The sequence below is a fragment of the Colletotrichum higginsianum genome (assembly GCF_001672515.1).
Source record: "Colletotrichum higginsianum IMI 349063 chromosome 7 map unlocalized unitig_7, whole genome shotgun sequence".
NCBI classification, from domain to species: domain Eukaryota; kingdom Fungi; phylum Ascomycota; class Sordariomycetes; order Glomerellales; family Glomerellaceae; genus Colletotrichum; species Colletotrichum higginsianum.
Genome location: NW_017263917.1, coordinates 4377479 through 4391761, shown reverse-complemented (window position 1 = coordinate 4391761; position 14283 = coordinate 4377479). Strand labels below are relative to the sequence as shown.

Below are 14283 nucleotides of genomic sequence, written 5' to 3'. Positions count from 1 at the left end.
AACTTGGCGATGCTTGACATGACCTTCCCGCCTGGGCATTGCTTGTGACACCTCCATCTATCCGCTGTGCCGAAATCGCCCGGTGATATTGCCTCTTTAAATATCAATATGATCAGTAAACACACGAGCCCGCGATGCAGAAACAAGGGCATCCTATCACGCCTCCTATCTCTCTACTAACCACCTTCCTAAACCTTCCTAGCATCCGGTGTGGGGTGGCTTCTCCATAAGCTGTGTTCGCACAATGATCCTGGGCAAGGTTCGGAGGTCCCTGCTGAGCAGAGTTTCCAACCAACAGTCCGCGATTAACAACTTTAACATCTCCACCAATTGCACAACTGCCAGCCCTTATCACGACATCGATCCCTAATCCAAATGTAGCATCTTCCTCTGAAAATGGTTCGACAGGCGTTGAAAACGAACACGGGATTACCTGCCAACAAACGCAAAAGCTGCCCATACAAAGAGGCCACGAATGCCGCCGCGATGCTCTGTATTTGTTGCACCGATATCTCTTCCACCTCTCAATCCTCGCCGCGTACCCACCACTGACGGGCTTCTCTGGCCCTTCCTCGAGTCTGACTCGGTCTGGCTCGTGCACTCGTTACAGCATGTCGACCCCCGCTTCTGACACCATCGTGATGGGTGGACTGAACCCTGTTGAGGGCAAGGTCGTCTCGATCCCTTCCCACCAAGCAATCAATGAGAAAGACAGCATCGATAAAGCAGCTATCGGCAAAGAGCTCACTTCCGAAATCCAAGCCGTCCCAGTTTCACCGCCATCTGATGGAGACAACCACGAGAAGGACGACAATAGTGATGACGCCATCATCATCACCGGCGCGGACGCCTCCCGATTTTTGCTGCCGCTCCGCGACGATTTCGATCCGTCTCTGACTTTCCGGAGCATGTTCCTGGCGACCTGTCTTTCAGCTTTCCAAGCAGTCATGAGCCAGATTTATACGGTAAGTCAGCGATCTGTGGGGATTATCACGCTCGGACAAAAGCAATCACTAACGAGACTCACTTGCAGTTTAAACCAACCAACGTCACTATCTCCGGGACCTTCATCGTTCTCATTGGATATTTTGCCGGCAAGGCATGGTCCAACGTTCTTCCTCGAGGCGACAAACTTGAGGCTAGTTGGAGACAGAAGAACAACCAGGGGGATCTTCCTGCGTGGATCAAATTCTTCAAGTTCATTAACCCTGGGCCGTGGGGTCTGAAAGAGCATGCCATCTGTTCCATCACCGCCACTTCCGCATCCAACGCCGCTGCTAGTATTCAGGTGTTCGCCGCACAGGATCTCTTCTACGATTTACCCTTGAGCGCAACAACTGTTGTCTTGACAGTCATCTCGATTGGTCTGTTTGGCTACGGCATCTGCGGAGTGATGCGCCCCATCGCTGTTTGGCATGTCGATGCAGTGTATTGGGGCACTCTCCCTACAGTCAAGACTCTCCAGGGGCTTCACTGGCAGGATTTGAAAAACTCAAAGCCGCTTCGGTGGTTCTGGTACAGTTTCGCTGGCATGTTCGTGTATGAGTTCTTTCCTGCGTACATCTTCCCGTGGCTGAACTCGGTTTCGATCCCTTGCCTGGCTGCAATGAATGCTACAGGTAGCAAGGCTGCAGTCCTCACTAACCTCTTTGGCGGGTCCATCAACAACGAGGGCTTGGGATTATTCACTGTTTCTCTTGATTGGCAATACGTAAGTCATACGTCTATACAGGAGGCAGACGGAGCTGATTTCGAAACCCATTACGCAGATCACCTCTTTCACTACCTCTCTTCCTCTTACTCTCCAAGCTCATTCGGCTGTCGGGTTTTTCATCTGCTTCCTTGCTATGCTTGGTATCTACTACACAAATGCCTGGGATGCAAAGTCGCAGCCCTTCATGTCGACACGGCTTCGATCCGAGGATGGTTCAACATACCCTATTGCCAAGGTCTTTACTGGGGGCGTTCTCAATCAAGAAGCCCTTGCAAGATACGGCATCCCCAGACTCACAGGAAGTTTCGCGTATGCCATGTTCATGGCTAATGCTGCTGTAAGTACGGAAAGTGGTGCGTCGTCTAGGCCGTTGCTGACCAGCTGATAGATTGGTGCTCTGGTTGCTCACTGCTTCTTCTTCTGGGGTGGGGATGTCAAGCGGGCTTATCAAAGCGCAAAAAGCGGAAGATATGACGATCGCCATCATGATCACATGACGAAACACTACAAGGAGACCCCGTGGTGGTGGTATGTCATCGTGCTTGTCATCAGCTTCGTCCTTGGTCTTGTCGTCGTCTGCACCCAGAACGTCACGCTTCCGGCATGGGCGTACGTTGTCTCACTGCTCCTCGGAATCTTCATCGCGCCGTTGGTAAGTCCCTCAATACAACGTCCCACATGTTCATCGACGCACTTTCTGACACTGAGACAGAGCACGATCCTCTACTCTCGTTTCGGCAACGGAATTGCAACAAACAACCTCTCGAAGATGCTGGCAGGTCTCATCCTTCCTGAGCGACCCATTGGCAATATGTATTTTGCTGCTTGGTCGCACAACGTCATCTCGAACGCTGTTAATCTTTCCAACGACTTGAAAATGGGAGAATACCGTATGTATCATTTTCCAATCCGAAATGTGGCGGGTTCATCTTGCTGAGACCGACTCCAGTCAAAATCCCCCCTAGAATCATGTTCCTCACCCAGATCTATGGCACTATCCTGGGTGGTTTCATCAACTACGCCGTTATGATCTCGATTGTCAATGGCAATCGCGAGCTTCTTGTCAACAGCGATGGTAACAGCTCTTGGAGCGGTGCAACTATGCAGTCGTACAACACCAATGCCACCTCTTGGGCGCTTGCCAGATACTTGTACAAGACTGGCGGCCGGTACTCGCTCGTGCCAATCGGCTTAGGCGTCGGCTTTGGTATTGTCATCATCCACCGTATCATTGCATACGTGAGTTGTTTCATTCACTTGGTGCGTTGGTTCGGCTGCTAACCCTACCGCCAGTTCGTTCCCAAGATCCGGGGCTATTCTTTATCGGAGATCAACCTGCCTCAACTTATCCAATACGCGGGCTACATTCCTTACAACGCGTCCCAGACTTGTGTTCTCTTCAGCTCGCTCATCAGCGGGTTCTTTGTTCAATTTTACCTCCGCAACTACCGGCCGCGTATCTTCAAGGACTACTCATACCTGGTCACAGGTGCATTTGATGGCGCAAGTCTGACTGTTCTTTTCATCCTATCGTTTGCTGTCTTTGGAGCTGGCGGTCCATCCATCCCTTTCCCAACCTGGTGGGGCAACAATGCTGGTGGTAACTATGACCATTGCCCGGCGGCGGAGTAGGCATAGACTCCTTCAGGGTTTGACAGAAGGGCTTCAAGTCACGTAGAAGATCGCAGTCCTTCGATCTTGCTAGACGATTGTTGCCCCATGTTTGTAGCTAGTAACTTACGGTACTTGGACTGATGCTAGGCTTGGATTTCAGTTTGTGGGATGATTACAAGCGATACGCAACATCTATTAACCACTGTAAACTTCATCGCAGCTAAACCAAGTGTTCTGGTATTGCTGGCATCCGTTTCCAGTAGGGCCTGAAGTTTGCTTCCAATATCCACATTTTCCATTATCCCCTCTGTCCCAGCCAACAGAGCAGACGCTGCCCTGCCCTGCTCCGCCCTTTACTGTCATCTGCCCTTGAATTGGTCCTGTACCGTACGCGTAGTCACCTTCAAGGTACTGGCGTGGTGAGCTGGCGTCTTTCCCTGGCACCCACCTATGAGGCAAAGACATGTTAGTAAACTGAATCAAATGAAGGGCTAGCGCAAATTTGACTGGTTGAGATGGTTTGGTAGGGTTAGGTTGCTCCGACTGCAACACTGGCTGCCGCGCAGGGATGACGTACATTTTGCAATTGCAGTGACTAAGAAAGGTACATCTTTTATCAATAGTACCGTCCTCGTTACGCTTGCAGCGGGAGATGGGATCGGCTAGTGCTGAAATTGCAGTAGAGAGAAGAAGCGTTACTGTGAGATGAAGCTTCATGGCGAAAGTAGTGTAGCTGTGACAAAAAGCTTTGGTACAGTGAACTGAAAGATGTTCCTACCTTCTACGTGGTCTACCCTACTGATGCAAATGCTGCTGTCTTATATAGAGCGAGAACACGGAGATGCCGAGCTTTTTTTTTTAAATTCTTTATTGCGCTTAAAGCAGCAATGATTATCAACGTGGTGGTAGATTAAAATTATCTGCTTGATCTAATGCCTGCCGCAGCCGTCAAAAATGATTAGTTATCTTAAGCTTTGCCTACAGTCAAATGTTAAAAAATACCAGCTAACTTATGCTCACCTATCCTCAGGAGACAGCTGGAAACTCCTAGTAAGGTAGAGTTCAGCAGCAGTTGTCATCTTAACACAGTTAATGCACAACAAGCAGAAGGATAGGGGCATTACAAACCTCAAAATGTAGGTTGCCTTTAACAATAAGTAAGGGCATTAAATCTAAGCCCTTTATGTTACCTGACTGGGCGGTCAAGCAAGGATCTAGCTCATGCGAAGGTCGCCAGTCCTACCTTTTACACAGCCTGTAATAGTAATGCAGGCAGCTGGCCTTTTCTAATAATGATCTAAGGGGAGGCCCTCAAAAGTAACCGAAGCTTCCTATTCAGCCAGCCTATATGCCAATCATTCTAGAAACACATCGCTAGAACTGCAACTTTGGGTGATGCGGAACAAGTGTTGGTCAGATTCACAGTGTTCTTGCTTCAACGACTGAGTCAAATTTAGATACGTAGGCATGAATGTTTTAATAGGTAGGCCAGCTGTACCTACGGCTGCCACAGGCTGGGCCCGCACGGCAGCCCGGGCTCCCCGGCATACGGGCGTTAAAGATGGGTCCAGTGACATGCACATGAATCGCATCCCAGCCAGGTATTAGATGCTGAAAGCAACAGACTATCCTTCTGTCTCACTCTACCAAAACATCGAATTTCCCGGTGCCTATGATAAGTATTCACTCGGCGCCGACGCCGTCCCAACGATAAGCGCTTCGTCTCTACTTCTCATTCCAACCTCGTTTTCGATAGCCTCGACAGCGGATTCTGTGATACGGGGCTTCGAACAATGATACACGATTCCGCCTGAGGGTCAAGGATGTAGCAGAGTAGCACGAGACCCGGTTAAAAAGCCGGGGTAAACCCAACATTGCATCAAAATACATCATTTTGCCAGCGTCCCCTGTTTTAATCAAGACACCGCTTTGTTCATCACCACTCCCGACGGGTCCTGGCTGACCTCGTCGCCCCAGAATGCGTCCCAGCCGTTGTCTTCAAGATACTTCTTCCAAGCATCGTCGTCATCGTTCAAATGCCTGGAGGTATCTGGAATTACAAAGAGCGCAATGATTGCTCCCAAAACGGCGAATCCAGATCCTATAAGAAAAGCGACCTGGTTACCCTTTGAAGGGTCGGCGGTATATCTGTTGAGGATCGCGGTAAAAACCTATTTTGCAGTCAGTCCAATTCCTTCTGAGCTGGATGACCTTCAAATCACCTGTGTTCCGATAGCAGCTCCTGCCTTTGAAACAGCTGAGATGAGACCCATCATTTGACCACGGATGGACGTAGGAAAACTCTCGGAAGCAATGAGAACAACAGTACTGGGTAAACGGTTAGAACGGTCTGAACGGTCTCAACGATGACCATATTTCATCAGGTGATTTCCAACTTACCTCCCAGGCCCAACTTCGCCAAGGGTCAAGAATATGCCGTAGAGAACGACGAATAGCGGGAAAATGCGTTGAATGGGGTCCATTGCGCCTCCAAGAACGAAACCTAGGATTGCCTGCAGTGTAAAGCCCAGGGCCATGGTTTGGCGTCTGCCAATCCTGTCGGAAAGATAGCCTCCGATGAATGGACCAGGAATATAAAAGCAGTTGATTACCACGCCCCATCCGAGCGTCTTCACGAGCCTATTTTCGACGTTTGCCCTCGAGATGATGGTCGAACTGAAAATACCGAACGGGATACTAATCCAGTTGTACAGGAACCAAGTCGAGGAGGCGCCTAAGAGTGGTCGCCAATATCGTTTCAGGGCTAGCTTGTATGGCACTCTTTGTTTTCGCAGTGCGGATTTCCGGTATGCTGTCGAGACCGCCATGCGCATTCTGAACCAAAATATCAGAAGAGGCGGCGCCATACCCAACGCAAACGAGGTTCTCCAAACGATGTGGTACTTTGAAACTTGCTGGCCCACGCACAGTAGCAAAAGCAATGGGACCAAGCCCCCCCAAACGTAACCCAGGCTGGCCGACAAGTCTGCAAGCATGGCAAACATGAAGCCTCGTCTTTTGCGAAACTTGGCATCTTCATCAGTCGCTTCGGCTGCGCCGGCGCCAGACACTGGATACTCTCCTCCCGCGCCGACTCCAGCGATGCCACGGGCGATGATGAGCATCCAAAACATGCCAGTGGTGGTGGTTCCATTGGCTGCAGTGGACAAAGATATGCCAAGCACCAGTAAGATTGTAGTCGCAATGGCGCCTGTCTTCCGACCAAGCTGGTCGCTGACAACACCAAAAAGAATCATGCCGACAATCATGCCAATGAGGAAAGCGTTCGAGAGTCTTTGATATATGGTTGTTGTCAGGTCATCGGGATAAAGAACCGCGAGTAAAAGCTCGACATTGCCAATCACTGCAGCATTGCTAGAAAGTCGTCAGCAACTATGGGCCACGAGTGTGTACGCTGGGTAGGCATTGTCATACTAGCCATCAGACCCAATTGCAAGTCCGGAAAACAGGACCATCAGCCACACGGAGACACTGCTGTAGTATGCCTTTTGCGGCTCTGCTTCGAGGATGTCCACTTGCTCCCCGACTTTGCCTGAGGACTTCTTTTCATCCTGAACCAGAACAACGTTGTTGCCGCCTGTAACATCATCCCCCGGCGCGACCGCATTGTCGACATCTTGCGTCGAAGCCATTATCCGTTGTTACAACATCAAAGTGATGTCGAGAGCACTATTGTCCAGGTGGTAAGACTTGAATCCAGTGTCCGAGGGGTGGGTGAATTCCCTTTCTTATCATGGGATGACGCTCTTGGTAGTGAGACGCTCGGCACGAATTCTCCGATTAACCGGCACCCTCAGGTTGGCCGATGCCGCGGCCATCTTCCTATCTTCTCCGGACCGGCGTTCGAAGCCGACGGGAAAGTGTGTCCAACAGTATCAACATCCATGTAATAAACGTGGCACGGGCGCATGTGCCTGGTGTTCCTCCCTCAATGCTGCAATGCTGGTGCGATACGCGTGGAGAGAGTTCCCCAATACGGCAATTGATCTCCATTCGCTGCACCCCAGAGAGAGGGGGTTCAAGGCGAGGTCGGAGAGCATCCGAAAGCCGGTCTATTGTCAGTGCATCCCTTGCTGCCCCCTCTATCTGTCTTCATCATTACGAAAAGAACCTGCTATCTCTACGTCTGTGATCGATTTCTTTTGGCACACCATCTCTGGGATCACTATCATCACCATGGGAAATGCAGAGGAGCGTCACGGGGGCGTATCTCTTTTCCCACTTCAGCAGCGCGATAGGCCCCGCGCACGAGTCCTACGGCTTATTGCAACCTCATTTGTCTTGTTTGCTGCTACCTCTTTCTATTACCTGACTTCGTTTTACGGCCGCGCCTCACAATACAATGCCTTTGACATAGCCAAACAGTGTACCATCAACAATCTTCACTCCAATCTATCCTTCCTCGACCCAGCTGTGCCAATCGCTGCAGATGAGTTTCTTGAGCGAAGAGATCGGCTCGCTCGCGCCTTGGTCGAGTCGAAGGTAGACGCCTTTGTTCTGGAGCCTGGTTACACTTTCCAGTGAGTTTTGGCAATGCGTTCATCTTGCATTCGATGAAGGTCTAACTCTCGAACAGATACTATGGCAACATCTCACAGACTGACTGGGAGCCCTGGGAGCCCGAAGAGCGACCGTTCCTCATGCTCATTCTGCCCGAGGTATCTCCCGCCGGTATAGTTAGCGCCAAAACGGCTTTTTTGTCACCTCACTTCGAGGAGGGCCGGGTCCGTATGCTAGGAATCCCCTCGAGAGATGCCGAACTGGACATAGTCATTTGGGAAGAGCATTGGAACCCATACGACATTCTGCTCAAATCCTGTCTTTTCGACGGCAGACCTGCAAAGCTCATGGTCGATGAAGAGATCCGCGACTTTATTGTCCGCGGATTGGACTCGGCTGGCTTCCAGACCGTCGGCCTCAACGCTGAAATCGAGCTTGTCAGGCAGCGGAAGAGCTCGGCGGAAGTTGAGCTTCTGCGTGCTGTGAATACCGGTACCGTTGCTGCTGTGAGATCCATGCGGCCATGCCTGCTGCCTGGTCTCACAGAGGATGAAGTGACGGAAATCCTGAACTCGGCACTGATCTCTATCAATTTCGGTCTCTTTTTTAACATTGTACTATTCGAAGAACACGGCGCACTCCCGCATGGTGGATTCGTCACCGGATGGAAAAAGTTGACCCACGAAAGCATGGTCGTGATCGATGTGGGTGCCCACTACCTGGGTTACAGCTCTGATATCTGTCGAAGCTTCCTCATCGATCCACCAAGACAACGAGATCGCTCTGTCATAGACCTGATACTTCAGCTGTTTGGAAGGATGAGCAGTCAACATGAGGTGCACCCCGCGGACCCCGAGTTGCGTGCTGAGAAGTTCAAAGTGTGGCAGGTTGTCCTGGACGCCCAAACTGCTGCTGCAGCCGCCTTCAGACCAAACAACACAGCAGCGAGTGTTGACATTGCAGCTCGCACGATAATCGAAAACGCAGGATACGGCTATGGATTCACACATCGCTTGGGTCATGGAATCGGCATCAAAGGTATGAGGCCTTTTTTTTTTCGTTGTTCGAGAGATCAGTGGCTAACGAAACAGCCCACGAATCGCCGTACTTGAACAAGTGGAATAAGGCTGTTCTTCTTCAGCCTGGAATGACGTTTACAAACGAGCCAGGGATCTACTTGGAAAACCGGTTTGGCGTCAGACACGAAGATATATACTTGGTCAAAGAGTCTGGCGAAGCGGAATTACTTACTGGGCGAAGGGCAACAGGGCCGTACGACCCCTGAACTGATAATTCTTTGTTGCAAACTCATTAACTCTGGATTCCTGTCGTGTGTATACATACATATCCTTTGGTCTTTTGATAAAATCAAGTCTAGTAGGCGTGCTCTCAACGTTTAGTACTCGAGGACAAGGGAGGGAAGAAAGAGCGTTGGCAGCGGGCAGCGGGCAGCGTTCTCTTGCCCGTGTACTGCAACTTGTCTCTCTCCGCCTTCAACTCCACCCATGTCGTTTGATGGTGTTGCTGACTCCTACATCTCATCATTCACTGGCAAGCTTTCTCGTCTTGAAATCACATAAACCAAAACATTGCAAGCGTCTCCGAACGAGGTCGTCGGAAAAGAGCTCCGTGGGGACCTCATCGTGTGTCGTTCCGTGGGGTCGACCCCCCCACCATAGCTGGATCCGACACCCCTTACGGGCTTGTTTACACGTCTGAAGCTGCGCAGATCAGACAAGGAAGCCCCTGAAAAGAGCGCCAGACGGCCCCAAGCCGGGAATCATCATAGAGCTGCCAACTCTCAGTTCAAACGCATTGGGTTTCAGCAGCTTCCAGGTGGAGGCTTTGTCCAGCTTGTCGTGGCAATGCTCATATAATGTCGAGTTTCTCTCCCAAAACCTAACAGCGATGTAAAGTTTGCATCCAAAAATTGCTTCAACAGACTGTATGTGAGTACGGCCGGCATGATGGGCGTTCTTGCAACAGCAACCTGTGCCCTCGCGGCAACCATGATAATGCCTGCAATAGCCCACGACCAGAAGCCGATAGCCGACTACAAATGCACTCACCCATCTTACCAAGCTCACATGGTTTCGAAGTCGCCTTTGGTGGTGTATCTTGCCGGCTTCGTGACACTAGCCGAGAGGAAGCATCTCTTGGACATGGCGTGAGTTACATTGAGAGTCAACACTCTCGAAGACACTCGCTCACGGGTCATTAGTAGTGGCACCTTCACACACTCGGGCGTCATCGATGCGTCTGGCGGCAAAACCACACACAGTGTACGCACATCCCAGAGCACCAGCCTTTGGCGAGACGACGTGGTTCGCTGCATCGAGGAGCGCGCCGTCGCCTTCCAGGGCTACAGCATACCCAATAATCACCTGGAGCCATTCCAGCTGGTCAAGTACGGTAAAGGCGAGCGGTATCATTTCCATACGGACTGGTTCACCGATCCTGCGCACGCCAAAGCTCACCATGGCGGCAACCGTCTGTCTTCGTTCTTTGGGTATGTTTCGGTGGCCAATGTCACTGGCGGAGGAACCAATTTCCCTCTTCTTGACGCACCGTACGACGATCGATGGTGCGCGTTTATCGACTGCGACGAGCCTTGGGAGAACGGCGTGACGTTTCGTCCGGTGGAAGGAAACTTTGTGTACTGGGAAAACCTGCACATTGACGGCTCGGGCGACGTGCGAAATTTGCACGCCGGGCTGCCGGTAAGTCAACATACCCACATCTGGCCCCCCCCCACATCTGGCCCCCCCAAAAATGCCTCATCACCATCACCAGCCTCCTATTTTCACCAACTTCACCACATCACAACATTTACAGTTTTTAACCAAATGACTTCATTTTTTCTACATAACCTTTTATAGTCCTTATGGGCAAATACACCGAGTATGAGGTCAAACAGGCCTTAGATGCCGTCGCCAATGGCCAGTCTATTCACAAGGCATCATCTGAATGGGGGATCCCAAGGTCAACACTTCGTCATCGACTCCAAGGTGTCCAAGCAAGGACAGCTGCCTTCTGTGACCTCCAGAGGTTATCCCCAGATCAGGAGGCTAAGCTGGCTGAATAGGTGCGAATCCAGCATGCCCTTGGCCTTGCCCCAACTCATCAACAAGTGAGGGTATTCGCAGGAAGGATCCTTCATGCTATAGGGGACACAGAGCCTATAGGAAAGGGATGGATCCAAGCCTTCTTGAAGAGAAATCCATCAGTCAAGGTGCAGAGAAGTCGCCCTATAGATTCAAGACGTATTAATGGGGCATCTACTGAGGTCATCAGGGACTGGTTCAAACTCCTCGCCATACCAGAGATCAAGGGCATTAAACCAGCCAATAGATACAACATGGATGAGACTGGTATCCTTGAGGGCCAAGGATCTAATGGGCTAGTGCTAGGCATGTCTGAGACGAAGTCTGTCCGCAAGAAACAGCCTGGATCAAGGGCATGGGTATCCATCATCGAATGCATCTCTGCCCTGGGCCATGCCCTTGATCCCCTCATCATATATAAGGGCAAGACAGTCCAGCAGCAGTGGTTTCCTCTAGACCTTGGCCCTTATAAAGGATGGCAGTTCACTGCAACAGAGAATGGATGGACTACAGACGACACTGCAGTTGAATGGCTGCAGAAGGTCTTCATCCCTCAGACTGTCTCCCAGGGCAAGGAGGGCAAGGAGGAGGCCAGACTGCTTGTTGTTGATGGCCATGGGAGTCACACAACGACGGAATTTATGTGGCTCTGCTATATTAATAACATCCACCTATTGTTCTTGCCACCACACACCTCCCATGTCCTCCAGCCACTTGACCAGTCAGTCTTCAGCCCTGTAAAGGCAGCCTATAGGAAGGAGCTTGGATACCTCAGTCAGTGGAATGACTCTACTATTGTAGGCAAGAGGAACTTTATAGGCTGTTATCAGAAGGCTCGTCTGGCAGGCCTGACAATGCAGAACATCAAGAGTGGATGGAAATGGACTGGACTATGGCCTGTCTCTATGGCGAAGCCTCTTATGAGCTCATTACTGCTCCCATCAACACCAGGGCCATTAGATCAGGCCTGCAAAGGGCAGTCTGGAGGCAAGGAAGCTGAGGGATGGGCATCTGCGTCATCTGCAGTGGTGTGGTCGACGCCAAGGAAGATGAAGGATCTGGCTGGCCAACTGAAGCTATTCACAGAGCTGGATAATGACGCCAGTACTCAACGCCTCCTTTTCATGAAGGTGAAAAAAGGGTTCAGTGAAAAGGCATATGAGCTGGCAACTGCCCAGCACAAGCTGGAGCTTCTGCAGGCCCAAGTGGCCAATACTGCAGTGAGGAAAAGGAAGGCAGTCCAGCTGGATCCTAACACTAAGTTTGCCACTATCTCAGACGTGCAGAAGGCGCAGGTTGAGGCTGGTGAAAAAGAGGATACTGCAGGTGAATCCAGCGAGTCTGATTTACCTAGTGAAGCTGAAGACTGTATTGTAGTGGCATCTAGAAGAGGGCAGTAATTAAGTGAAAATGGTGGTGATGTTGGAGATGGCTTCATTTTTGGGGGGGCCAGATGTGGGGGGGGGCCAGATGTGGGTATGTTGACTTAACGAGCGGGGAGAAGATTGGGATGAACATTTGGACGAGGCAGGCCCCTCTCAGCAAGGAGATTCGAGGTGAGAGTTGAGGGCAGATCGTTTAAGAATGAAAAGGATCCAGATGGCTGCGAGGAAGCCGTTCTGCCGGATCCGAACGGACTGACGGACGGCTTGACGGGTTGGGAAACACGGAGGAGGGTTAATAGGGGAGATCAAGGACTGGATCGGAGCGAGAACCGAGTAATTGTCCCTACATGCGCGTAGAGTGTCCCATGGCTTAGCGGACATGAACAGAAATCCGAGGCCGAGGAACGGCAATGCCCGTCTGTGCAAAGCTCTAAAACGAACGACAACAGAACCTTGGCTTTATATTTTGACCTGGTATCCCAGAATTGTCGGGTGTCACTGGGTGCCGGCGATGAGAAAGGGAGGGGGAAGTATGACGGTGGAGCGGTCCTGTGGCTCGATTCAGATAGAGTGACCATGCCATGTTGAGTCTTTTCATGTGGGTGGTGTTCCTGTTCTTGGCAAATGGCAAGTGCCACAGGGAGAAAATGGCGCATAGCATAGACACGAGGATGGTATGGTTTCCAGCCTCTGATGATCTTGCAATTAGCAGCAATCTAGATGGATATAACAATCGGCGGATCGCTGGTGAACTACGGAGCTTGGGGTTGCAACTTGCAAACGCGAACCCCACCTGAATGAGACAGGCCCCCAAGACTTCAGTGAGGGGGTGAACCGGGCGTACCGGGACGACAGGCGACATGAGAGGTCAAGGCCAGAAAAAGCTTGACTTGACTCGAGATTTCTGGGCGTGCCCCCAGGTCTCTCCTCTCCCCTTTGATGGATGTCGACACAGGTGTTACTCGGCCTTTGTCCAGCTTGCGTCGTCGTGTCTCGAGTTGCAGCAAATGACAAACGGGAAACGACTAGCAGGAGGCGGGGCGGCAAGTTAGAGCCAGGTGGCATCAGCAGGGCTAGCGTTCTCAACCGGCTGATCCGTGGCTGGTAGGACGGATTGTACTTGTAGACGTTCTGCAGAGTGTTCGGAGACCGTTGAGCACGCCCGTGACGACGGGGCGGTACATCGACCGAACCAAGAGTGTGGGAGCAAGCACATGCAGAACAAAGAGACGACGGGGACAACGGTAGCTGATGGTCCGGGACAAAGAGTTCCAAGAGAGTTTAGGGCGGTTGATACCGACTGCCAACCATCGGGTTCGTCTGAGTCTGAGTACAGGACGCATTTTGCGAGACGGTCGGGTCGGGCGGGGCTCGGGGGGGCGGTGCCCCGCGACTGTAAGGGCGCGCCTACATGCTTGAGGCCGGCTCGTGTTGGCGACAGCCGATTTTGGAGGAGTGGGCAAAGTACAGTTCCTCCGCCGTCGTGCATCTCGGATGCGCTTCCTTTTGAGCCTACGGCGGATCTTGCCTGTTTTCCCTTGCATACCTGTACGAATATCCACCATTTCATCACCTCCCTCGCCTCGACCGTAAGCGAGACCGTCTCCGTTCCGGGCCAACCAAGTGCTGCGTTTCGAGCACAAGCAACCTTCCTCCCTCGAAAGTGAGCCAGCCACCCAATCGCACTTGGCTCAAAAAGTCCCCGGCTTGGTGGGCAGGCACACTACCCACCTAACTAGATAGGTACGAAGCGCTAGCTTGTGGGCCGTGGAGCGTGAAAGACATCATCCAGATACGTACTCCGTTTCCTTGTGACAGCCACAAAGCTAACCAAGCAAAGAGGAACCCGGAAATTGTCAGGAACAGAAAGTTTTATCCAGCTCCTCAACCTCGAACAAACTCTGGAGTGATTAGTAAATACAGCCTCATGCTACTTGCAATCACC

At 51.4% G+C, this 14283-nt stretch overlaps 4 protein-coding genes across 4 annotated transcripts; 2 read left to right on the top strand and 2 right to left on the bottom strand.

Annotated features, from left to right (window-relative positions):
* Positions 1-611: 611 nt before the first annotated feature.
* Positions 612-3346, top strand: CH63R_11010 (OPT oligopeptide transporter; the record flags this gene model as incomplete). Its single annotated transcript, XM_018305984.1, has 7 exons — positions 612-965; positions 1034-1711; positions 1770-2051; positions 2103-2366; positions 2427-2604; positions 2664-2953; positions 3008-3346. The coding sequence occupies 7 exons, from the start codon at positions 612-614 to the stop codon at positions 3344-3346; spliced, it is 2385 nt and encodes a 794-aa protein (XP_018155408.1).
* A 1898-nt stretch (positions 3347-5244) lies between these two features.
* On the bottom strand, positions 5245-6981 carry CH63R_11009 (Major facilitator superfamily transporter; the record flags this gene model as incomplete). The annotated part of the gene is made up of 4 exons (XM_018305983.1): positions 5245-5499; positions 5551-5656; positions 5729-6703; positions 6764-6981. The coding sequence occupies 4 exons, from the start codon at positions 6979-6981 to the stop codon at positions 5245-5247; spliced, it is 1554 nt and encodes a 517-aa protein (XP_018155407.1).
* A 544-nt stretch (positions 6982-7525) lies between these two features.
* Positions 7526-9134, top strand: CH63R_11008 (Metallopeptidase family M24; the record flags this gene model as incomplete). The annotated part of the gene is made up of 3 exons (XM_018305982.1): positions 7526-7869; positions 7926-8887; positions 8941-9134. 3 exons carry the CDS (start codon positions 7526-7528, stop codon positions 9132-9134), a joined length of 1500 nt encoding a protein of 499 aa, XP_018155406.1.
* Positions 9135-10056: 922 nt separating this feature from the next.
* Positions 10057-10329, bottom strand: CH63R_11007 (uncharacterized protein; the record flags this gene model as incomplete). The annotated part of the gene is made up of 1 exon (XM_018305981.1): positions 10057-10329. The coding sequence occupies one exon, from the start codon at positions 10327-10329 to the stop codon at positions 10057-10059; it is 273 nt and encodes a 90-aa protein (XP_018155405.1).
* Positions 10330-14283: the final 3954 nt, after the last annotated feature.